A 25,163-nucleotide genomic window follows, 5' to 3' on the forward strand; every position below is an offset into this window, starting at 1 on the left:
TGCTGAGAGAACGCCCTCGGGATACAGTTTAGCGAGGAGAAATCAATCTTCATATCAAATATTGGCCACAAACAATTGGTCATGCTAGCGAATACATCAATAAATCGTCTGCAAACATGTTAAAAACAAAGCATCGATGGGATACAAATGGCAACCTGTATCCGATGCAAATCTGTGAATCTTAACCAATTCTAGAGGAGAGGGTTAAGGGCCTTGCTCAGGGGCCCACCTTGTGCAGTTTGGCTGGTGAGACTTCAACCTTCTGCTGAGGAACCCAGAACCTTAACCACTGAGATATTATCTGGTTATTATTGATAAAGAATGAACTTTTTGGTAGTCTGTTTGTCATTACAGCAGACCCTGGCATGAGTTCCTCCTTTCACACTGAAAGCTGTTCCTGTTTGCTGAGAGCTGGCTTTTATTTTGACACCATTACAGGAGCAGGTTGTCAAGACAAATCCCTGAATCTTTCTGCTTCTTCTTCTCCTGTCTGGTTGCTTGATTGCTGCTGGATCTGGATCATCTGCAAGGTAAAAGAAATTGCATTCAGTGAAGATGTATGAGCTGCGACGCGGTAACGCAGCGGGGGAAGTGGGAGAGCAACGCGGGGCGCCTGGTTCTTATTCACTGTCGCTGTTGGATGAAGTATCTTCAGAAAACCAGGCCGGATAAATGACAAATATCATGTTTAACTACAAATTCAACATTTTCTGATGCATTATCAGTGTTTTAAACAGGTTTTTTATTATATAATCTGTGCTGCAGCTTGAGGTCGGTCGATAAGCCTCAGTAACCCTGGTGTGTAATCTCCCTCAGCCTTGGACACATCCATGTCCTCTTAATATCCTGTTTAATAACAAATACAGCCCTTATATACACCAACAACCTCCTTATTTCCTACTTTAACACGAATAGTATCAAAATTCATGTTACACCTGAGTACAATAAACACTACCAGACTACAGAATGACTTTATTATGGGTTGCACTTGTATTGCTGTTGTATTAAAAACCTTTAAGATCCAAAATCCAGATTAAATCATTAAAGCAAGATCTTGGTTCCAAGCCATTTTAATAGTTGATGAAATGCTTGAAACGTGGATTTGAAGTGTGTGAGTTTTGCCTTGGTGTTAGTCTTCGTGAAATGGTGTTTATGTAATCTTAGAAGTGGTGGACAAAGTACACAAACCATGTAGTTTCGAGTAGAGATAAAATGTTACCCCAGTAGTATGTAGTAAAAGTGCTCCGTTTAAACTTCCACTAAGTACTAAAGTATGTAAGTTTCCAAAGTGGGTATGATTTATTGTGGCTATAATGTTCCTATTATCATTTTTGTTACTTTTAATCAACTCGGTTCATGTGAAAAGACTGATATTTATTACAATTATCATGAGCCCAAAACCTTCTCTTTGACTCAGGAGCTTCTCCCATCATTATTTCTCTTAAAATGTTGTGTATGCTGAGGAACTGTATGTTGGTGCTAAATAGTTACACTATATTTCCAAAAGTATTGGGTCACCTGGTGATTTTTGAGCATTGCATTCCGCATTTAGTCCCATTTTTCTCTTATAATTCCCTCCACTTTTCTTGGAAGATGTTCCACTATATGTTGGAGTGTGTTTACGGATATTTGTGTTTATCAGACACAAGGGCATTATAAAAGGCAGTTAGTGATGTAGGTGAGGAGACCTGGGATGCAGTCAGCGTTCCAATTCATCCCAGAGGTGTTCAGTAGGGATGAGATCAGAGCTCTATAGCAGACCACTCAAGATCTTCCTTTCGAAAGCATGTAAACCAGATCTTTAAGGAGCTCACTTTGTGCACATGGGCATTGCCATGCTGGAACAGGTTTTGGGTTTCCAAGTTCAAGTGAAAGCAACATTTTATTTCAGCACATTTAAAGACGTCCTATGAAATTGAATGCCTTCAGCTTTGTGGTAACAGTTTGGAAAAGAACCATATATAGCAGGAAAGGTCAGGTGTCCCAATACGTTTGGAAATATAGTGCCCATACAAGTGATTTTCGTGGTACACAAACTTTTTCCTACAAAGGGCCAAATAACGATCGAGGGCCAATGGGGTGGAAGTCAACGTTTCATTCAAGGAAACGTTCCAGTCGCCATATATTAAGAAAGCCAAAGACTGTACGCAATAATTAAAAAAGTCCAATTCGTTTAAAAAAAGGAAGAAAGGATAGCATATCTCAGAGGTGTAGGAAACTGGGACAGAGCACTGGGTCAGCCGTGATTATAGCGTCCTTGGAGCACAGAAGGTTAGAGGCCTTGCTCAAGGGCCCAAGAGTGGCAGCTTGGCTTAGATTCTCTATATTTAATGTAATTTGACTTACATTTTTTGCAACTTTAAAATAAAACCAAAAAACATTATAATAAATTGGAAATTAAGATTTTTGTCAGTCTCCCCCCTTCCTTTCTCATATATGGCATGACGGACCAAAGGTCATTACTGGTCAACTCTGCATTACAAGGACAAAGGTTTTGTGAACCACATGACCACATGTCACATCCATGTGCTTGCTGGATTTTCAAATTTAGTTTCCTGTTGTTGATATGATGAGGTCCACTTTGCTGGGAAGATTGTGTAGTTTAAGTGTGGACTCTGATTTCGAATAAGTCAGTCATTGGTGTCTATGTAAGAGGTGAAAGTGCTTAGAGAGTGTTACCAAACACATACTGTTTTATTATAATACTCTGAGTCATCAGATTGTACTCATGAATTATGTTGCTTTATGTCATTGTACTAAATCTCAGTTTAAATGCCACTTGCAACAAGTCAAGTCAAGTCTAATTTGGTGGAACATTTGCCATACTCTGTATGAAATAAACAAAAATATTGGGACACCTGACATTTAAAGCCATATGTGCTTCTTCCCCGAACCGGTATCATAAAATTAGAGCCACATGATTGTGTAGGACATTTCTAGATACAGTAGCATTACATTTTCCTTTCACCTGAACTAGCAAAAAGAAACCTGTTCCAGTATGACATATGCTCTATGAATATTAACATGGGTTGGAGTGGAAAATATTGAGTAGCCTAATATAGAGCCGATTAAGGTTATTGTAATCTCACATTAGGAATACATGTGGAATGAGATCTTTAAAAAGTACATACAACTCTTATGGTTATGTGTCCACAAACTTTTATAGTATAGTATGTGTCATATGTCAGCTCATATATGCCAAATATTATTATGACCATGCTGAAATTTGTCTGGCTACGTTGTGACTGCAGGAGCTGCAGCCAATCAGGAAGGAGAAAGCGACAGATAGAGATAAAGAGTTGAATATATTAAGAGCTGAAAAGCTTCAGTAGAATCATTAGGAGAGGTTTATGTATCTCGTATGGAAGAAGTCTCAAGTGAGCACTTTGTATATATTGTATACACATAATATAGTTTTCAGTGAAAAGGGACACTTCTGTTTGTTTTCCAGAACTGTAAAGCATTTTTTGCAGACGTTCCACACCATTAATGTGTACCATCATAAGTAATCTTTTGAACTAGGAATAAATAACATACCCTCATTTGTGCACTTTTATGAAATTCATTTTATTTTCATATGATCGAGTGTATTGTTTGTGAGAAGGTGCTGTGGATTTGTGGAATTATGTTTGTTTACTGATGATTAATTTCAGGATGGCTGAACCGCCCAGGTCATGTGACTGCTTTGTATCCCTGCCACCCGGTTCCAAATACGACCACGTGATATTTGGTAAAAATTCGGATCGACCAAGGGACGAGGTCCAGGAACTGGTTTATTACCCGGCTACATCCAATGGCCCCGGGGCCACAGTGGAGGTAAGTGGATCCTTTTTCCACTTTGCATGCGACATGATTTATTTTGGCGCTTTTTCCTCTGACATCTAAAGGTTTCTTTTCCTTCGTTTCAAATTGTATCTGAGCACACTGTGAGGAGATCACTAAGCACTGACAAAATTCTCATGTTGGGATTGCTGGAAAATTGCAGCATACTATACATGAACCCAATGTTAACAATTTCTCGGCAGTAATATATAACACTATAACATACTACATACAGTTTGTGCAAATCTGATCTGAGCTACAGCTGATCGTCTCTTCATTTCCCCTCCAGTGCACATACATCTCGATTCCGCAAGTGAAGCGCACACATGCGGTGGTGCTGAGCAGACCTGCTTGGTTGTGGGGGGCTGAGATGGGAGCCAACGAGCATGGCGTGTGTATAGGGAACGAGGCAGTGTGGACCCGTGAACCTGTAAATCAGGAGGATGCGTTGCTGGGCATGGATTTGGTTCGGTGAGTCTTGCCATGTTTTTTTGCATCATCGTGGGGCTTCATTATGAAAAACACATGCATTTATATATTTACTGCCCACTTTAAGAGGAATATCTGTACATTTACATTTAATGCACTTTTCCAATCATGTGGCAACAGCACAGTGTGTAAAAGCGTGCATGTGCTGTATGTATCAGTCAAGAGCTTCAGATGTTCAGACATAAAAATGAGGAGAAATGTAGACTTGAGATAGGCTGGGGTCAGTATCTAGCAGAGGTATTAAAGCCGTAAAGAATAAATATTCAAAGAGCAGATGTAGGCATGCCTGTATAGTATATTTTGTGTAGGAGCTTCATAGTTTCATAACTCAGAAATATGAAAATACAGAAGTATGCAAAAACAGCAGTCTTTTTTTGATATTCCCTTATTTAAAAAAAGGCAGCTGAGCCATATGACATGATTAAAAGTTTCCCTTTAAACAAGCTCTTGTAAAATATCCATGTTTTCTTTCATGTTATGGGCATTATACCCTCTTTGAATTTTATGGTCATAAAATCATAAAAATCATAAATCATAATCAAAATAATCATCATAATCAAAAATCACTTCATAAAAATCCACAGGATTACGTAAATTTGACTTCTTTATTTAATTTTAACAAAATCGAGGCAAAATGGAGAAACCATGTGTGAAGTACTGCTTATGATTTAATAGTTTCTAGAACCAGAAAATATATAAATAAATAAAGGAGCATTATTTAGAGGTCTAGGAGCAAGGATTCAGCTTCTGCACATTTTAGCCTTTATTTCTATTAATTATTTTGTACTTATTCCACAGTGTCTGCACATTTTTCAGTGTGTGTGTGTGTGTGTGTGTGTGTGTGTGTATATCTATCTATCTATCTATCTATCTATCTATCTATCTATCTATCTATCTATCTATCTATCTATCTATCTATCTATCTATCTATCTATCTATCTATCTATCTATCTATCTATATCTGTATGTAAAAATACCACTTGCTGTACCTCAGTGGTGGACAGTAAGGAAGTAAATGTAATTTGTTACTGTACTTAAGTGTCTTTTTCGAATATCTGTACTTTGATAAAGTATTTCTATTTGGAGACACCTTTGCTTCAACTTTTTTTTTGGGTTTATTATAATATAAAAAGATATCAATCAGTTTTTGACTCATTATTATCATTCTATTGGTGCACTAATAGTAACATTGGAGTCTTTTCACATAAACTGAGTTGTTTAAACAAAGAGTCTTGTGACAAAAATTATAATCGGAACATTAGTTTTAATAAATCATAGTACTTTTACTTCTCCTGGAGTAATATTTTACCTCGTGTATCTCTATTGTGTACTTCGTCCACCACTGCTGTAAATACAGTACACTTACATACACAATTGCTACTTTTGCACTTCTGGTAGATGCTAAAGTGCATTTTATTGCTGTGTACCACTACATTCTGACATTTGTGACCCTAAGAATGCTATTAAAGCTAAAATCAAATGGATTATTAAGTATTGGAGTGACCGTCACGTAAGCCTGACCCGAATGTGATAGATAAGCAGGCTGAACTGAAAAAGAGGATTGTGACTTTTTTTTTGCATCGAGTATTATGAGAGGTTTGTTGGATGTAAAGTGAAATTTTGAATATAAAACAGGCATAAATTGGTGTTTTTGCTATTATTGTTAATGTACTGACTTGACACTGAAAATGGCAGAACAAAAGCATTAAATGTGTAAACGTAGGAAATATTATGCTTGACTGTCTTGAACCTAGGTGTATACAAACTTTGTGAGAATGTGTGTTCAGTTTGGCTCTGGAGCGTGGTGACAGTGCGTGGGCTGCTCTGCGTGTGATCACGGAGCTGCTGGACCGGCACGGTCAGGGTGGAGCATGCAGGGAGGATCCTGAACACTTCAGCTACCAGAATACCTTTCTGCTGACTGACCGCCAAGAAGCCTGGGTCCTCGAGACTGCTGGGAAACTGTGGGCTGCTCAGAAAATCACAGGTCAGAGGCCGATCACTGGTCACTGCTTTATTATTAAGACATTAGACATAAAGTATTTTTATTTTTTATTTTTTATTTTTATTTTTTTACCCTTGTTGAGTAACTATTCAGTAGATTGGCATGGAGTGAATATGCCAAGAAAAAATGCATTATTTCTTGAAATGTTTACGATTGAAATGTTAACATTTGGTAACGGTTTTATTCAGATGTTTGAGTGGTATTGATGCTCAGCAACAACTCTGCCATCCTTCTTTTCACTAAAGCACACAAAAGCTATTTAAGTGCTAATAGAGCCCTCTTATTGAGACAGTTCAGCCTGCTGAACATGAGTCGATTACAAATAACACACCAGAAGTTTAGAGATAGTCTTCTTCTTTCGGCTGCTCCACAGCGGATCATACGTCTCCATACTACTCTGTCCTCTACATCTGCCTCTTTTAAACCAACTACCTCAATGTCTTCCCTCACCAGATCCATAAACCTCCTTCTTGGCCTTCTTCTTTTCCTCCTTCCTGGTGGCTCCATCCTCAGTATTCTCCTACCGATATACCCCATGTCCCTCCTCTGCACATGTCCAAACCGTCAACATTTCGCCTCTCTCACTTTGTCTCTAAAACGTCCTACATGTGCTGTCCCTCTAATAAACTCATTTCTAATCCTGTCCATCCTCATCACTCTCAATAAAAATCTCAGCATCTTCAGCTCTGCTACCTCCAGCTCCACCTCCAGTCTTTTACTCAATGCCAATGTCTCTAAACCAAACAACATCACAGGTCTCAAATCACAAACCACTTCTACTATCACTCTTCTCCACCCTCCACCTTAACCTCAAAGTGTATAGAGATCGTGTTGTGTGTAAACCAGTTTCATGCAGAGACTGGGATTTTATCGTCATATTTGTGCGTGAGGATCTGTACAATACACTATATGCACATACGTTTGTGGACACCTGACCGTACGATTCCTATGTGCCATTACACATTTAGACCCACTTGCTGTCACATTTAGACCCACAATAACCTTCATTCTTCTGGGAAGAGTGTTCTTGTGGAGATTTGTGATCATTCAGCCACAAGGGTGTTAATAAAGTCAGGTGGTGATGTAGGTGAGATGAGGAGGCCTGGGGTGCAGTAAATGTTCCACTTCATCCCAATAGGGTTGAGGTCAGAGCTCCATAGGAGCAAGATCTTCCAGTCCAACATATGAAAAGCATGTCTTTGTGGAGTTTGCTTTGTGCACAGGGTCATTGTGATGCTGAAACAGGTTTGGGTCTCCTAGTTCAAGTGAAGGGATATTTTAATGCTAACACATCCAAAGACGTCATATACAATTGTGTGCCTCTAACTTTGTGGTAACAGTTTGTGGAAGAACCACATATAGCTGGAAAAGTCAGCTGTCCCATTAATAACAATTATTCCTGCCTGTTTTTAGTGATGGCAGTATAAGTGAGACTGGTTGCTGAATCTGGTGTAAAATGTATTGTCAAAATAGTAATTATTTTCTAACACACTTTATGGTCAAACGTATTGGGACACTTGACGTTTTCAGCCATCCGTGGTGCAAATCTAGTTGGTCACAAATTTCCAGAATTTTTTTTTTTTGCTTCGCCAGAGGGAGTGAAGAACATCTCCAATCAGCTGACGATAGGCACTGAGATCTCTGCAGAGCATCCAGAGCTGCGTAGTAGTGCTCAGTCGCAGGGCTGGTGGAACGGAGAGGATGAGTTTAGCTTTACAGTGGCGTTTAGTCCGGACAACCCTCCTGCTAGAATGGAACTGGCCAAGCAACGTTATAAAGGAGGCACGGCACTGCTTCAGGAACACGATGGTGCGTGAGTTTTCACTTTGTTCACACTCCAGTTAAAAATATATACTGTACATAGCTTCGAAGCAAATGCTTAGGTGATGTGAGATGAGTGAAAAGTTAAATAGAATTTTAAATTGTATTTGCCAGACATGTTTAATTATTATGGGACTAGTATCAATTCTGCAATTTTTTCTTGTGTGTGAGGTGCAAAAAATTCCTGAATGTATTATTTATTAAAAAAATGGTAACACTAGCTATTTTCATATTCATTAAATATTATATTTTTCTAATAAAGGTATTAATAAGACCTAAAACATGCAGCTTGTCCTGTTACTGAAAAACATTGAAGACCTCTGTTTACTTAGTTGTACAAAACTAATTCTGGGAACAAGCATCAAAAAAGCTTAACTAAACATTTTAAAGAACATGTCACCATAGCAACCATTAATTTAATTTCCTGATCATCATATTTTCATTTTTTATGTGGAAAGGCATTTATACAAGTTGTTACTACATAGTATTTTATTGTACAATACTGTGAATTAAAAAGGTGTGTCTGTGTATATGTGTGTTTTTGTGTCTGTATGTTTGCCTGTGTGTGTTTCTCTGTGTGTGTCTATATGTGTGTCTTTGTGTCTATATTGTGCTTGTGTGTTTTTGTGTTTGCAGGCTCTGTGACAGCTGAGGTGATGATGAGCATCCTGAGAGACAAACCCAGCGGCATCTGTATGGATTCCGCGGGTTTCCGCACCACCGCCAGCATGGTGTCCATTCTCCCCCGAGATCCCAGCCTGCCCTGCGTTCACTTCTTCACTGCCACACCAGATCCCTCCAGGTTTTTGTCTGAAGGAACACTTCACATCATATTAGCAGTCTCTAGCAGTGTGTCACTAGTGATATAAGTTGAGGTTGACTTGTATTAAATTCTTACAGTTTGTCCTCTATAGGATGCTTCACTGTGGCATTTCACCCAACAGGTCTGTTTTCAAGCCATTCATCTTCTCGGAGTGCGTGCGCCCTGTTACTATGACGATGTCTCCGCAGTATGGCTCCGACGATCCTGTGAAGACTCTGCCTCGATTCCAGCATCAGGTGGACAGGAAGCACGAGCTTTACCGAGCTCATCAGGCCGTCATGGAGAGGATTCCGGTAAAGAGTTATGTCATGGATTTTATTTCTCAGAGATGCAGATCATGAAAATTAGATGAAGTATTGCATTATGCCAAACAAGTTTGTGTGTGTGTGTGTGTGTATGTGTGTGCCAGGATGGTGAAGCGTCTCTAAAGGAGACTATGCGCTTCTTAGAGGCACAGTGTCTGCAGGAGATTGAAGCCATGCTTAGGGGCGAGGTGGAGGGCCAGGAGCTCGGCGATCTCTTCTTCGACTGCGTGGACACAGAAATAAAGTTCTACCAGTGAGAAGGAGCAGGTAAATATACCACATTCCACACTGCTGACCAGTTTAGCATAAACCAGAGGTGTTACATATATTATAATGTAACTATACAGCAGAAACGCAGAGTTTAACATCTACACATTTAGCTGTAGTGCTTTGAATAATTAATGTAAAACTTGAAAAGTTATAAAAAAAAGCTGCTTACTCTGGAAAACGTAGAATTTTTAGACAAAAGATTGTGGACACCTGACCATAAGATTTGTATGTGCTTTTTGAACATCCCAATCCACATTTAGTCTCCATTTGCTGTTATAATAACCTCCATTTGTCTGGGATGATTTTGGGATGTGCTTGTGTTCATGCAGACATTCAAAGGTGTTAGTAAAGTCAGGTACTGGTGTAGGGGAGGTGAGGAGACCTGAGGTGCAGTCAGCATTCCAATTCATCTTAAAGGTGTTCAGTAAGGTTGAGGTCAATGCTCTATAGCAGGAGATCTTCTACTCCAAAACCATGTTAACTGTATCTTCATGGATCCGGCTTTGTGCACAAGAGCATTGTCATGCTGGAACAGGTTTGGGTCTCCTGGTTCAAGTGACGGGAAAATGTAATGCTTCTACATCCAAAAATTGTGGATGTTTACAGACATCCTATACGATTGTGTAGCTGTATGCGGGAGAACCACATATGATCGGAAAAGTCAGATGTCCAAATATTTTTGTCCATAAAGTGGACACCTTATATAGAAGGTTGTTTTAAACCTGCAATCAAAGAATTTAAAGATTAATATAAAATTATGCTGCTTACTACCATTCAAATAATTGGTCAAACTAAAATGCTTTTGGATGTAAATCTTTATGCTCAGAGCATTTTAAAATATCAATGGATTCTTTAAAAAAAAAAAAAAAAAGTATAGAAATCCAGTTACTGCTTTTTAGAGATCAAACATGGATTTTCCCAATACTGGTTTCTAGGATGGATTGTACCCATAATTGATTAATAAACCGTTGATACTTGATAAAAAAAAAAAAAAAAAACCCAAACAAACATAACACTTAATGCAAAATAGTGATCCACGTGTTCCGCATATTTGATTTGGCACACATTTACGCTGGATGCCCTTCCTAACGCAACCCTCCACATTTATCAGGGCTTGGGACCGGCACGAAGAGTGCACTGGCTTGTGCAACTCTAATGGTTGGGTTTAATGTAAAATAGTACTGAACTTTATTACAACAAAATACAAATACAGTTCTGAATCATAAATATGAAATAAATATGAATATATTTATTTTATTCATAAATATTGAGGAAAATAAAAGACATGCATTCAAACTGAAATAAAAAACAGTTACCTCCAAGAAGAATAGAAGAGACACATCAAATAAACAGCACATGGTGTCAGTGATTCGCCTCTAGAGGCTGCTCTCGTACTGTATAAAGCAACCCGGAAAAACTGTCGGTATGGGTTTTTGCTGATAGTTCCAGAAATCAACTATCTGTGCCAAGTAATCTGCAAAACCGTCGAATCGTTCAACCTTTACTGCTTTTAACATTTTAACATTTCTGCTGTTTTGCAGTTGTCTTGTGAACGTCGCTAGTGCTTGCTGATCTGCTCCGGAGAGGGACGGAACGGGACGGCTCTGCCTGCTCCGATTCCCCCTCTCTTAGTTCTTCCTGATGCAATGCAACACATCGTGATGTCCTTTAACATGCCACACTAAGTGTAACCGTGTGAAACAGGTAGTAGATGTTCATGCCCCATAATCATGTGTAATCTTCATGCCAGGCGGTCATATTCGCACCATTAATGAGTAAGTGATTACTAAGGTGTGTGTGTGTAGAATATAGAGTATGTGAAAAAGATTTGAGGAGACATATTCTGATCATTCCTGTGTACGTTCACAAGGGGCTGGGCTGCCTGGCTGGCCCTCAGAGGAGGATGTGAATAAAGGTAACGGATTTATACTGGAGCACCGTCTGGGTTTCTGTTGCTTTCTTTATTCACTTGTATTTTATATCATGTAGAATACGACTCATTCATTATACTGTGCACACAATTACTTATAAGAAAAATGAAGTAATAACATGTAGTTAATGTCAACAAGATGTAGGAGACACCTAGTAAAAATGAGCAACGTGGTTTATATTGAAGAAGTAAAACACTGTGGGTGGGTGGGTGTGTGGGTGGATATGAAATTGAAGCAGGAACTTTTTCATGGCAGGAGAGAGTTTGATCTATTTAAATCCACTGCAGTTTTCTCAACACTAATATATTTGTTGCTTGAAAATGGCACATCATCTATAGCTGATGAGTGAATAATAGTAAAGTTTGCTGCTGTTTCTTAATCGTCTTATTATAAAAGCTATAAACCATCGTTTTCTCACTTCTATTTTTTCTTTACGGTCTTGAAGCAAATCAGTGGGTTGGAAAACAGAGCTTTCCTGAAAACAGTGTCTAAACAGTGACACGTTTATTTTTAAACAGCACAAAAGTCAGTGTTAGTTGTTACTATAGAAATTGATAAATGAGAATGTATTAGAACGACTGCATAAATATCAATCAGCGATGCTCATAACAGGGTCTAATCTCAGAGGTACTGTTCTAAAAAATTAATAGACATCATTTGAACATATCTGACTGTGAGAATGCAGAATTGCAAGAATTTCTGGAAAATGCATGACAATATGTACAATGTGTTTTGTTACATCAATTCCATCCGTTTGCTATACCACTTATCCTTATTGTGGGGAAGCCTGGAGACAAGAGCAGAAAATACCCTGGATGAAATGCTAACTTTTTACAGGGCATGATCACACACACACACACACACACACACACACACACACACACACACACACACTCTCACCACTCCCACCCTCACCACTCTCACAACATCTTCATTTTTTTTTTTTTTTTTTGGACAAATGTTCAGGATAATTTTTCATTCTTACAAAACTTAGTATAGGTTAATTGTTACTGGTTGAATGAAGGGCATTTTTTTTTTTTTTATCTTTGTAGCTTTTGTCTTAAACCAAATGTGAGATTAATAAGGCTGAAATTCATCATCACCATAAAAGGCTCATAATAAAGTAATAACTTTAACACTATATGACTATAAGATTCATATGTGCAGTTTGAACGACTCCATATTTAACTCCTATTTGTTGTTATAAAATCCTCCACTCTTCTGGGAAGATGTTGCACTAGATTTAAGAGTGTGCTTGTGGTGATTTGTGCTCATTCACAGCCACAATGATGTTAATAAAGTCAGGTACTGATGGATGAGGTGAGGAGGCCTTGGGTGCAGTCAGTATTCTAAATCATCCCAAAGGTGTTCAGTAAGATTAAATATAGGTCCGAGCTTCATAGCAGGCCACTCAAGATCCTCCACTCCAGCCCATGTAAACCATATTGTCATGTCTTCTTTGTGTACAGAGACATTGTGACGCTGGAAGAGGTTCGGGTCTCTTGGTTCAAGTGAACTGAAAATGTAATACTACCTACTGCATCCAAATACATCCTATACAAATTTTCGGTATCCTAGTTTAAGTGAAGGAAAATTATACAATATATAATAGTGTGCATCCAAATTTGTGGAAAAAAGTTTGGGGAAGAACCAATATCAACCCATGTTTTTGGACTGGGGAGAAAACCGGAGTCCACAGAGAAAACCCTTGGCAGCAGAGGAAGAACAACTAAAGCCCATTCACATGCTAGAGGTGTGATTTAAACTTCCAATTGGGTGTATGTTTGTTTTATTGACAAATCATTGACAAATCATCAGGACAATTGTTTAATTGATTAACACTTACAGCAGATTATTTTCACACGGTTGAGCTGCAGTATCGCCTCCAGGTCACTCGGTGTCGCTGTGAAAACGCCAACCCGAAAGTAAGCTCGCGTTTGCCGCTTTCAATCTTTAGCTCAGGCAATCATGGCGGACGAGGTTGATGTTGTTGACATCGAAGGAGACGAGTGTGATGGAGATGATGGGTAAACATGCCTTCTGTATACATTACAGAGCTTTATAAGGATTTTCATAGGCGAGCACCAGGACTGTAAGGCTGCGTTTTTAATAGTTTATAATCGGACACTTTAAAGCGTGGGAAATAGATATTGGTTCTTTGCTCTAATACGTGCACCTGGTTTTTATTGATTAGCTGGTCATACAAATACATTTTATTTGTAGAGCGCTTTTAACAATGGACAGTGTCTCAAAGCAGCTTTACAGAGATATAGCGGTTATAAAGCTGTATAAAAAAGTGTATGTATGTCCCTAGTGAGCCGGTGATGACCGTGGCAAGGGAAAAAAAATCTCCCTTAGATGGCATGAGGAGAAAACCTTGAGAGGAACCAGACTCAAAAGGCAAACCATCTTCACCACCGAATGTCCATTCATTACAGTTCCATCATTGTTTAGATGTTCAGTGATAAGCGCTAACATGCAGAATTGTTCATGCATCCTGTGCTGCTGAATCATTGGAACAGACTGTTGATCTTAAAAGTCCAAATCCATCCTCCAAGTTCTTGAGTAGTACCTCAGTACCTTCATGTGGAACCATCACCAGGTGCACAGAGCGTCTCGAAATGAACCTCCAGACAGAGGTAGTACAATAGGATGGATCGGGCAGATCCGAAAAGAAAAAAGGGGACAGGGTCTGTGGTCTCTGGTGCTCCTAAAGGTTGGAGATGGAAAAGGAGAAGGTTGACATGGAGAAGGTGGACATGAAGCGAGAAATAAGGATTATTCAGTTTTACTCAAATGTTATTTGTCTCACACACATTCATACAGAGTACGACATGTAGTGAAAGGTTTTTTACAACTGTCCAACATGTAAACATGAAAATAGAAATAGAATATTAAAATAAAATAATACAAATTAAGTATAAATGTATGTGAAAAAAATAGAAGTATAACTATAAAGTATGTAAATAAGATTAAATGCGAACTTTTAATTCATACAAAATGATCTATAATTATATATATTTAATTACATGTATTTTATACTTTATAAAAATAAAGTAAAAAAGTAGGTTAAAAATATAAGTATGACTAAAATAAGTAAATAAGATTAAATAAGTACTAATAATTAAAAAGTAAAATAAGAGATGTGTGTGTGTGTGTGTGTGTGTGTGTGTGTGTGTATGTGTGTGTGTATATATATATAATATATCATAAATATACATGTCATAAATGTTTTATTTACTAAATGAAATGAATAATACAATAATAAAATAGTATTCCAAACATATCGATGTAATTTATCAGTACAAACTCTGTGTTTTGAAATGTTACTCCGAACTTTCGAGCCACTCTCTGATCAGATTTTTCGGCAGTTACTCTTAGTTACTCTTTCCAAATGAAAAGTCGCCAACTATCGAGGTCGCGAGTATCCAGGTTCCACTGTATATATATTTGTGTATGTGTGTATATACATGAATTAGACAGAAAGGGGTGGATATGTGTGTGAACGATATTGACAGAAGTACAGTATCCTAATTGTTTTATTAATGTTTAGGAACACTACAGTGTGATCAGGGTGTAAGTAGGGACTCTGGCAAAAGACTTGCCATGGCAGAATAACAGAATAAGAAGGTAACTGACATGAGGGATCTCTGGGATGAGAGACCACCAACAAACCTGAGTGAACACGTCAGAGTGAGGAGACGACAGCATCTAAACATCCCAGTTCACCAAAACACTCTATTCATGACCAAACCCCCCCCCCCTTCCGATTTGTGTTTTCAGCTTTGAACATTGACACTGTTGGAGTCCCGAACACCAATTCCTCAACTGTTCCATAATTAGGGTTTTGTATGACTAAGCTTTGCCCCCTGCTGTAGTCTTTATTATTCGAGGTACCAACAAATAGCCTGCACCTTTGATTAAAGTAGGCATGGGGGGATCATAATAGAACTATTAGATAGAACTAAGATATTGTTTTATACGTCAATATTTTTCCGTCAGTATTTTGTAATAAATGCATATACAGGCGAAAGGGCAAATGATTATGTTTCGATGGGTTAGGGTTATCGATTATGTATCCGTTATCTTCATGAAAATAATATTCTTGTAAAAGATCTCACCTGCTTGATTTATTTCCCCCCAGTGATCTGACGAGAACAGTGATGCTCCAGGATCAGTACTTGCAGTCAGCATGGAGGACTGACCCATCTGTACTGGTAAGAAAGAAAGATTAGGTTTTATAAACACATCAATACCTTTCAATTATTTCAATTATATCGCCAAAGTTCGGATTTCTCACGTTTGTCTTATTTGTTTCACTTCGCTCAGCCCTGGACATTGGACAACTCGATCAGTGATGAGAACAGAGAGATCATTGAGAGCATGCTGCTGGAAGAACAATATCCTTATTTAAAGAGACCTGGGGTTTCCTTTTTTTAATTCACTTTGATTTGCTTGTTTTATCCAGAAAGCATAAACATCCTAAACTGTGCTTACGTATTACTTTGCTGGGAAGAGCGTCCCGAAAGTGGCGTGGACTGACGAAAAGCCTAAAGTAAAAAAGTGAGTGAGGGATAGAGTGGATAAAGGGTGTATTCTTCTTAAATTTTGGGTTGATAAACACATTAGCGTTTGGATGATCCGAGTTAGTACTGCTGAAGAAATGTAAAATAAAAGAGCTTAATGATCGAATCTTGTTTTGAGAGAACTCTGTTCTCTGTAATTCTGTTCAGGTCGCCAGCGAAGAGCTCTGGAGCGCCGACACGTTGGGCCCAAGAGGAGAAAGATCTCTTTGAGAAAGGACTAGTATGTTCTTGTTTTTCTTTTTCTTTTTTTTGTCTTTTTTTAAATGATATAACAAACATGCAACAGCTAACAAGGAATCCCGTGAACCATGCAAGTTTTATTAACGTGTACTCAACTAGGCTCAGTTTGGGCGGAGGTGGACTAAAATCGCAAAGCTGATCGGCACCAGGACTGTTCTCCAAGTGAAAAGCTACGCCAGGCAGTACTTTAAAAACCAGGTATTGCATGGCAGCACCGACGTCGTGTCTTCACATTGGGAGGGAAAAAATGTTTGTCTCTTTTACAGAGGTTCAAAAATCATCACACGTTGGGCAAACAAATGTAAAGATATTAAAGGTGTTAACAGACTTAAAATTCCTGCACAGATGCTAAAGAAAAGTGCCATAAAAATAAATAAATAATACTAATATATATATATATATATATATATATATATATATATATATATATATATATATATATATATATATATATATAAATATAAATGACATACTGCTGCTTTAAGTTGCCTGTCAAATGTTTGGTAACTCTCTTAGTCTTTTATTGTTTTTGACAGCCACGTGCACACGTCCCTTCTGTTTATATGCATGAAACTAGATTTTTTAACAGTATGAACATTTATTTTGCATTTACGTTTATGGCATTTGGCAGACCCCCGTATCCGGAGCGACTTGCAACTGAGCAGGGGAAGGTTAAGGGCCTTACTAAAGGGCCCAGCAATGGCAGCTTGATAGTGGTGAGATTTGAACTTGTGACCTTCCGATCCAAAGTTAAGGCATTGGCCTTAACCACTGAGCTACTTTATTTTCATTTATACCGTGAATAAAAGCTTTACACACATCGTTCTTCTAAGTTTGTTAAACTTGCCAAAGATGTTCTTTAGTAGTTGGAGATGTCTTTCTTGTGATCCACTTCATCCCAGAGCAGTTCAATAGGATTTAGGTGCGGTGACCGAGCAGGCCATTCCATGATAGATATCACTCCAGCCAACTGTTTTCTCTTAAAATAACTCTTACAGAGCTTGTTGTACGGTGAAATCGGTTTCAGCGAGCCACATTGTATGGAGCTGAAGTATGGAATGGTTGCCATGTTGAGTCAGAATTCCTTTCACACTTCAACCTTCCCTGCTCCAAAACACCTCCATGTTTGACTGTGGGTGTGAGACAGTCTGCTAACATCTTCTCTCCTGTTCTCCGTCTAACAAAATTTCTTCTATTAGAGCCAAAAATTTCACATTTGGACTTGTCTGTCTTCAGAACTTTCTTCCAGTCATTCAGTGTTCAATTCCTGTGTGTTTACCTTTTTCTTTACTAGTTTGTTGCATATAAACAAAAGCAATAAGCATGTGCTTTAAAAACCACAAAAGACGAGGTCTATCCAAACTTCTCACAGGCACTGTAACTATAAAGGGTCGTTTCTGTTTCAGCGTTAATGATCAGAAAAGACTAATAGATCAGCTGTCATGCCTCATCATTGTACTGATACTTTAAAAGCGTTAAGTGTGCTAATGCAGGTTGTCGCACACGTATTTGTGGCTGCATAAAACATCAGCGGATCAGTTGTACTGGTTTTTATTTCATTCTTTTAATTCATTCTTCTTTCTGTTTGTCTTTTAACCTAAAGGCTAAATCTGAAGATCAGGCTGAAGTGTCTTCTACGCAGCCCCAGAGAGCACTCCTTCAGACCCCAGAATCCAGCCCTTACACGGTCCAGCTTGAGAATTCTGCTCTGGCTAACGCTGTACGCATCGAACGGCTGTCTGACGACGAGGACGTGGACATCACAGACGACCTGAGCGATGATGCGAGTCAGCCGGAGAACCAGGCCGATTTCAAGGGCGAGCCTCGAGATCCAGCAGGTGAAACCCAAACACCGTTTTCTACAGACATATTAATCAGTGACGTCTCGGCTGCGGCGGAAACGTCCGAAGCGTCTGCCGAGGCCATTTCCGAAGAAAACATCAGCCACTTTAAGACAGCGATCGATCCAGGAGAGTTCTTGTGTGCAAAGCCGCAGCATGAGGACGAGTGCACCGAAGGTACTTCAGCATATTTAATCCCAAAACTATCCTTTATTCAGAGTAAATTATCATCCAGAACCGCTGACTTTGAAAATGCTTTCACATAGATGAAATCGAGAAGAGCCCCCTAGAGGACACGGAGGAGCAGGACGAAGAAGAGGAGCTGAAGCCTCCGGAGCAGGAGGTCACTCTGAACACAAGCACCATCACTGACGAGGAAAAGGTGGCCATCCCAGAATTCTTTGAGGGTCGTCTGTCGAAGACGCCTGAGCGATATCTGAAAATTCGCAACTATATCCTGGATCAGTGGTGAGTGTGTGAGGGATGCTGATGGATTTATGATGTCATTTGTCACATGTCATTTTAATTGTGTGTGTTTGTGTGTGTTTCAGGGAGAAAAGCAAACCCAAGTATTTGAATAAGACGTCGGTGCGTCCAGGCTTAAAGAACTGCGGAGATGTGAACTGCATTGGCAGAATACACACGTACTTGGAGCTCATAGGGGCGATCAACTTCAACTGTGGTAATGCTTCTCACTCGGTTCTAGTCTGTCTTGCATTCTTTTATGCCTCCACAAATAAGACTCTTGACCCTCGCTGTTTCTTTCCTTCATTTCTCTCAACAGAACAGGCGATCTATAACCGTCCTCGGCCGCTGGACCGCTCCCGTCTGAAGGAAAGCAGAGACAGTCTGGAGGCCTATCAGCTGGCTCAGAGACTACAGTCTATGGTGACTCAGTGTAAAATTACAAAGCCCGTGTATTCATATACATCTGTGTATTCATGTGTATTACATTTACTAGATTCATTATTGCTTGTTGAGGTTGTAACGCTGATTTGTTTATTTGTCTTTAAGCGCACAAGGAAACGACGGGTGAGAGATGCCTTTGGGAACTGGTGCGATGCCCGAGATCTGGAAGGCCAGACCTATGAGGTACTGGAATCTCTGTTTTAGAAACCAACAAAATGCACCAAGAAAAGGCGCTTCCTAATTGCATAATACAGACATTTTCAGTTCAGTTGTGAAGATATAAGCATCTAGAATATATCATTTATTTAATTTTGTATAATAATTAAATGATATGCGTAAATTAAAGATTTTAATTGAAAACAAACATTTGAACATAGTAAACCTGCAATAAATCACGTTTGAAAACAGATAAGTTACTGTCGTAGTAGACAAATACAGTAAATAAGAATGGAACGAAGAAACTAACAGGCTTAATTTAAAAAAGGAAAAGGCTCCCTTTTAATAATGGAGTATTATCCTCTTTATGTATAAAGTTTTAAAAGGGACTCCTTTTTGTGCCCATCAGCATCTGAGTGCAGAAGAACTGGCCCTGAGGAGAGAGATGAGAAAAAGGCACCCGAGGCCATGCAAACTCCCCAAGAGAGGGTAAGAACATATGTATTGCACTTGTATTGTATACACTTTGTCTTAGAGGGGGAAAAAATCCGAGCTCAGGTTTTTTCTGCTTTGCAGCTCTTTCGATCCATTCCAGTTAATCCAGTGCAAAGCCTTCGGAGAGGAGAGACAGGTAAACTTCTCCCAATCAAACTGCAGATTAATTTACATGTAGTCTATGGAACATGTCATCTAGACCTTTTTTTTTTTTTTTGGTATCTCCAGGAACCATTCCGAGTGATAGTGTGTGCTGAAGCCCTGGTTGTCATGGATTTGGTATGTTTACAGTGCTTGGTTGTGGAATGCTGAATGGACAGACTGACACACAGTACAGAAACACACCAATCATAATGACACCAGATACGGCTGTAGATATCGAGCTTTATAGTTTGATTGATTTTGTATATCAAATTGTATACCAATGTGTCCAAACACAGATAATGCACACATGAGGGACACATGTTTGTCGTCAGTATTACTCCAATATCAATACAAACCGGCTCACAAATCACAAAATAATTTTTTTTTCCCTATTAATAAATGAATAAATAACCATTCCTGAGAATCGTAAGCCGTGTTTGAAGGACTTCTATCTAAAAATGTGGCCCTTTGATTTTCTTCTGCAATATAACATAAGTGCACAAACATCTGAAATCAGTAATTTTTTATTTATTTATTTTTTTTGCTATGGAAGATGATTCTCTCTAGATTTCTTGCACTGGAAGGAAAGATCACCAGAAAGGTTCACAGAGCGTCTTGTATAAACTTTAGGCGATTCAGCTGAGGTTGAGGAATTCAGGAATATCTTTATTTACTGTTTGTTGCTAAAAGTTTGTTTAAAATAAATATTTTCCTGCAAGCAAGGTGTTGAAATTCTTTTATTAAATACTGATCTTGTCAGTGTGTCACATTTACAGTGTATAGTTTTCCCCAAGCTTTGAGAAACGTCTTTTGTCGGGTATAATTTGATTGAACTGATTAACAATGTTTCACGTGTCCCGAATGCAATCTTAGTGCCAGAAAATGAACTCTGTAGGTACAATTGGTCTACATGTTAAAAAGAATGAATGAAAGGCTTTATATGTTACGTGTCTTATTTGAAATCATTTTTCTATCATTTGTATATATAAACCACTTCAGTAAAAAAATGTCTCTCTGTTGTGCCAGCACGCTCATGTCTCTATGGGAGAAGTGATCGGACTCCTGGGTGGATCTTATGATCATGAGGACAAAGTGTTAAAGGTAAGAGCATTCAGATTCTGGTAAGGTTTTTCCACCTGATTCTGGAATGAGGCTGTGAGGATCTATGGTTGTTTAGCTACAAGAGCATTTTTGAGATCAGGTACTGATGTTAGTGGGGAAGGTCTGGGCTTTGTGCAGGACTATTGAGTTCTTCATCAGGTTTGCATGAATTTTCAGAGGAGAAATGGTAACGGATACAGGGTCAGACTTTGCGGCTCATATGGGTGCCTTAGAGAGGTGTCAACATGCATTCGGTCGTATAGTGTAGGTAGCTGACGATGTGTGTTTGTGTGCAGATTTGCGCAGCAGAACCATGTAACAGCCTCAGCACTGGACTGCAGTGTGAAATGGACCCCGTCTCCCAGACTCAAGCGTCTGAGATGCTTGGGGCCAAAGGACACAGTGTAGTTGGCTGGTATCACTCGCATCCAGCTTTTGATCCAAACCCTTCACTCAGAGACATTGACACTCAGGCAAAGTACCAGGTATGACTGCCTGCATGTAATACAGTGGATTTTGAAATAAATGGTGTATTTTAAACTTGAATATTTATTAGTCACAGCTAATAGACAATGCCAAAATGCCACAGCGGCCACTCTTTAATTAAGCGTGCAGATAGAATTATTGGTACCATTCAAAAAGATTATTTTATGTAGATCAGTTATATCACCTTAAACTTCATGTAACACACCCACCCACACCAACAATCATGTAACACACCCACTCATGGATTATCTCTTACAAGTATATTATATTTACACCCACTGATCAGCCATAACAGATAAAATGAGACAAAAGTTGTTGCTCAAATCTGGCAAAGATTATAACCAATAACTACACACGTGAAAATGTCCGTGTCTTTATTAAAGAATTATAAGTGAGAATAATTATTTCTCTCCCTTTCTTTCACCTCCAGAATTATTTCTCTCGAGGAGGAGCTCCATTTATTGGAATGATTGTAAGCCCATATAACCCCACTAACCCCTCGCCCGTGTCCCAGAATACATGTTTGCTGGTGCAAGATGAGAGCGGATCTGCTGGCACTCAGAGTGTGTACCTACTTTTTCTTCAACAAAGCGTTTAAACTATACAAACATCATCATTTAGGTATATTTTTTGCGGCAGTGTACATTGTATAAAAATGTGACGCATGTTTTTGTCTTAGAGCTTCCCTACAAGTTTGAATATCAAGTCTCCGCTGAAGCTCCAGACTTGAAGGAAGTGATGAGAAGAGCAGAATGGGTGGTGTTCAAGTACAGGCAGTCGTATGGGTTGGTGCATTTCTCTCCTACACGACGCAGCCGTGTTCCTTACATTACGTCAGATGCACCGGAAATAATAACAGGACTACTTCTGCATGCTTTCTATTTGATCTATTTTGTCTAATCTGTAGATTATTTGAGATTAGATCAGATCGGAATCTTGAAGTCATTTACAACTACTGTAGATGGTTGTTTTTGAAAACCACAATCTGAGGATGATAAGACAGACGTAATCCAATCTGTTCTTATGTAGTTTTATCCAACATTCTTACACTCTTTAAGATACGAGGTGATATCAAAAGGTTTCGAGACGAGCTCTGTTTACAAAAAAGAAATTTATTTATCTATTATTACACACTATCACCTTCAAAACAGTCCCCCTGCACAGGGATACAGCGACGTCTTTTAAATTATGAAGGTCAGCGATTCCTGTGATTGTGTGTGCAGCCTTGTGCTGCCATCTGTTGGTGTGTTGCAAAACTAGTCAAACATTTTTGATTACCCATACCAATGCAATGATCATACATTTCCCTCTCTGGGCTTCATTTATAATTGTGGTCAAAGATTTGAAGAATTCGGTGCATTTTACAAAATTCAGCATTTTCTTCACTTCATTTTAACAAGTCATTTTAGATGTTTTGCACGAATAGTGTTTTTACAGCACAGCGAAAACAGTCGAAATACTTGAGTATGGTAGTGTTGGTCATCTGTGCCAATTTCATTCACTGTGTGACCCTCTGTGTGACTTTCTCCTGCAGGTCTGTGCCCATGGAAAGACTCTACCGCAGAGACTCCTCCCTCACATGCCTGGAAAAGGTACGATTCAGATAAGCTTTTCTTTCCTTACCTTTAAACATAAAGAGTTGTTAAGTGTAACTGTAATTATTCCACAGATGCTCACATCACTTAGGACGGTTCTCCCAGAGATCCCAGAGACGGAGGCCTTTCTGGTCGAGATCGAAGCGCTCTTCGTTACACATTTCATAGATAAGCAGGAGACCGAGCAAGCTTCCGGCTCCAATTCTCATCTCATCACATTCACCACGTCTGAACTGATAGAGAGCGGCGAAGTCTTGGACTACGAGGAGACGTGTTCCTCAGATGAGCAGCCCGTCATTAACGCTAGCAGTTCTGATAACGTTTTTAACAGCTCGAGTCCTGGAGTTGCAGCTGGACAAGAAGCAAATATACCTCATGTAGCATCAGAAAAATCTGAGTATTAATAATGATCTGACGTAAGTCGTAGCTAAGTTATTAAGGATTAGTCTCCTGTTGCTGCAGATACTAATATAATTCGGTTGTATTTTGTAATAAGACCAATTATCGTTTGTGAAGCACTATACCTAATGTTAATATCATATTTTTTTCATTATGCACACCGATTCACTAAAACCATGTCGGCATTAATCAAGTATACTGTATTAACTACCCAAGAGGGTTTTGTACTTGCTCTCTCTTTCTCTTCACTATGTCTGTCTGCTCTTTTTGATCAGTTTAAATGTACACCATTTGGCACACACCATCAACAACCAGCAAACACTCATGTCTTAGGCTCTCTAAAGTGTTTCTTAACTCTACAGTGTTGTGTATAAATAATGTCTGAACGTGACTTTCTCTGAGTACTTTATTAGAAACACTACTAATCCGGAGTAGCTCCCTTTGCTCTCATTTCTTTAAAAGCATGGATTCCATTTTAAGATGATTGCATCACACAATTCCTGCAGAGCTTTCACATTTGTGCTCTGGACTCTGGATCTGATGAAGACCCCTGAAGAACACTAAACAAACAGGCTCGTAATTTAGATTGATAGAGGTAAATGTTATTAGAATGGAAGCCTTTTCACATGACAGTTGACAGGATCTATGGATTTCTGCTTCCAGCATCAAACTCAAATTTATCAGGTTTGAGTTTGAGTTCAAAAAGATTTTTAATCAAATTAGATTAGACTTTATTGCCATTGCACGTGTTGGGGTAACAGACAACGAAATACAGTTAACCAGAAGTGCATTGGTGGTGTGTAAAATATTTCCATATGTACAGATTGGTAAGGCTGTGATGTATAATGAATATAAATAAATAATGATCAGGAAATTAATGAATAATATAACTAGTGTATTGTCTTAGGCTCCTCCAGTCCAGTGTTGTTGAATCTCCAACCAACGCAGCTTCAGCTTTCTGTTCTTGGCTGACGCAAGTGAACCTTTGGCCTGGTCTCCTACTGTTGTAGCCAATTTGCCTTAAGATTTGAAGTGTTGTGCATTTTGAGATGCTTTTCTGCTCACCACAGATGTACCCAGTGGTTATCTGACTTGCTGTAGCTCTTTCTGTCAGCTCAATTCCGATCATTCTTTGTTGACCTCCTTTATGAGTAAAGCTTCCATTCTGCAGAATTTCTGCTCACTGGATGGTTTTTTTCTTCATTGCAAAACTATGAGAAAGATCTAAAAACTTATGCATCAAAACCCAGATCAACAGTTACAGAAATACTCATTTACATTTATGCCATTCAGCAGGCGCCTTTATAGAGTCTTACATCTATCCAACTGAGCAGTTACTGGGGTTAAATTCTTTGCTCAGGAGTATCAGCTTGATATAGTTGGGATTTGAACTCAAGGATCAAGGAAATACTTAAACCAGCATCCAGAAACAATAATCTCGCCATTCAAATAACATTTTAATCTTATTCTGATGACTGAGGTGTACATTACACGGTGGTGGCTTGAATCTGCATAACATTGCAATCCTGTATGTGCTTCTATTCAACTTTTCGGCCAGCATTGGTGGTCATATATTTAGGGATTATAGTCGAAATACGGTATTCCTGAATTAATTATTCTGGTCTGGGTCTCTGGAATAATCCTTTGGACTGGTTTTGTATTAATAAAGACATATTGTAGCTAGTTCGCTTCATTATATGAATCTGAAGACAACACTATTCATCTTTGCTTTTGTGTAGTCTTCA

The 25,163-nt window shown here is 38.8% G+C and overlaps 2 protein-coding genes across 3 annotated transcripts; both read left to right on the forward strand.

Annotated features, from left to right (window-relative positions):
- The first annotated feature begins 252 nt into the window (after positions 1-252).
- Positions 253-11,469, forward strand: scrn2 (secernin 2). The gene is made up of 9 exons (XM_083563348.1): positions 253-530; positions 3,654-3,816; positions 4,112-4,293; positions 6,099-6,298; positions 7,910-8,125; positions 8,774-8,939; positions 9,082-9,253; positions 9,370-9,532; positions 11,077-11,469. The coding sequence occupies exons 2-8, from the start codon at positions 3,655-3,657 to the stop codon at positions 9,520-9,522; spliced, it is 1,251 nt and encodes a 416-aa protein (XP_083419474.1). The 5' UTR covers positions 253-530; position 3,654; the 3' UTR covers positions 9,523-9,532; positions 11,077-11,469.
- On the forward strand, positions 11,338-23,809 carry mysm1 (Myb-like, SWIRM and MPN domains 1). Of its 2 annotated transcripts, none has more exons than XM_083563309.1 (20): positions 11,338-11,450; positions 15,611-15,683; positions 15,796-15,866; positions 15,964-16,029; positions 16,200-16,272; positions 16,392-16,490; positions 17,896-18,310; positions 18,400-18,601; positions 18,685-18,815; positions 18,918-19,021; positions 19,148-19,225; positions 19,608-19,687; positions 19,775-19,829; positions 19,922-19,972; positions 20,864-20,938; positions 21,235-21,423; positions 21,855-21,987; positions 22,104-22,209; positions 22,959-23,016; positions 23,094-23,809. In XM_083563309.1, exons 2-20 carry the CDS (start codon positions 15,630-15,632, stop codon positions 23,421-23,423), a joined length of 2,370 nt encoding a protein of 789 aa, XP_083419435.1. In that variant the 5' UTR covers positions 11,338-11,450; positions 15,611-15,629; the 3' UTR covers positions 23,424-23,809. The 2 variants fall into 2 exon arrangements, with proteins under 2 accessions (XP_083419435.1, XP_083419434.1); XM_083563308.1 differs by lacking the exon at positions 11,338-11,450 and adding an exon at positions 13,341-13,493.
- Positions 23,810-25,163: the final 1,354 nt, after the last annotated feature.

Source organism: Silurus aristotelis (assembly GCF_946808225.1).
Source record: "Silurus aristotelis genome assembly, chromosome: 15".
NCBI lineage: Eukaryota > Metazoa > Chordata > Actinopteri > Siluriformes > Siluridae > Silurus > Silurus aristotelis.

What these genes read in the sequence shown, in the direction of transcription:
- scrn2 (XM_083563348.1), top strand. Translation starts at nt 3,655, where the DNA reads ATGGCTGAACCGCCCAGGTCATGTGACTGCTTTGTATCCCTGCCACCC. An exon ending in CTGGGCATGGATTTGGTTCG is followed by an intron (nt 4,294 to 6,098) that starts GTGAGTCTTGCC and finishes ATGTGTGTTCAG; the next exon opens with TTTGGCTCTGGAGCGTGGTG. An exon ending in CCGTCATGGAGAGGATTCCG is followed by an intron (nt 9,254 to 9,369) that starts GTAAAGAGTTAT and finishes TGTGTGTGCCAG; the next exon opens with GATGGTGAAGCGTCTCTAAA.
- mysm1 (XM_083563308.1), top strand. Translation starts at nt 13,435, where the DNA reads ATGGCGGACGAGGTTGATGTTGTTGACATCGAAGGAGACGAGTGTGAT. An exon ending in TGGAAGGCCAGACCTATGAG is followed by an intron (nt 19,226 to 19,607) that starts GTACTGGAATCT and finishes TGTGCCCATCAG; the next exon opens with CATCTGAGTGCAGAAGAACT. An exon ending in CCTTCGGAGAGGAGAGACAG is followed by an intron (nt 19,830 to 19,921) that starts GTAAACTTCTCC and finishes TGGTATCTCCAG; the next exon opens with GAACCATTCCGAGTGATAGT.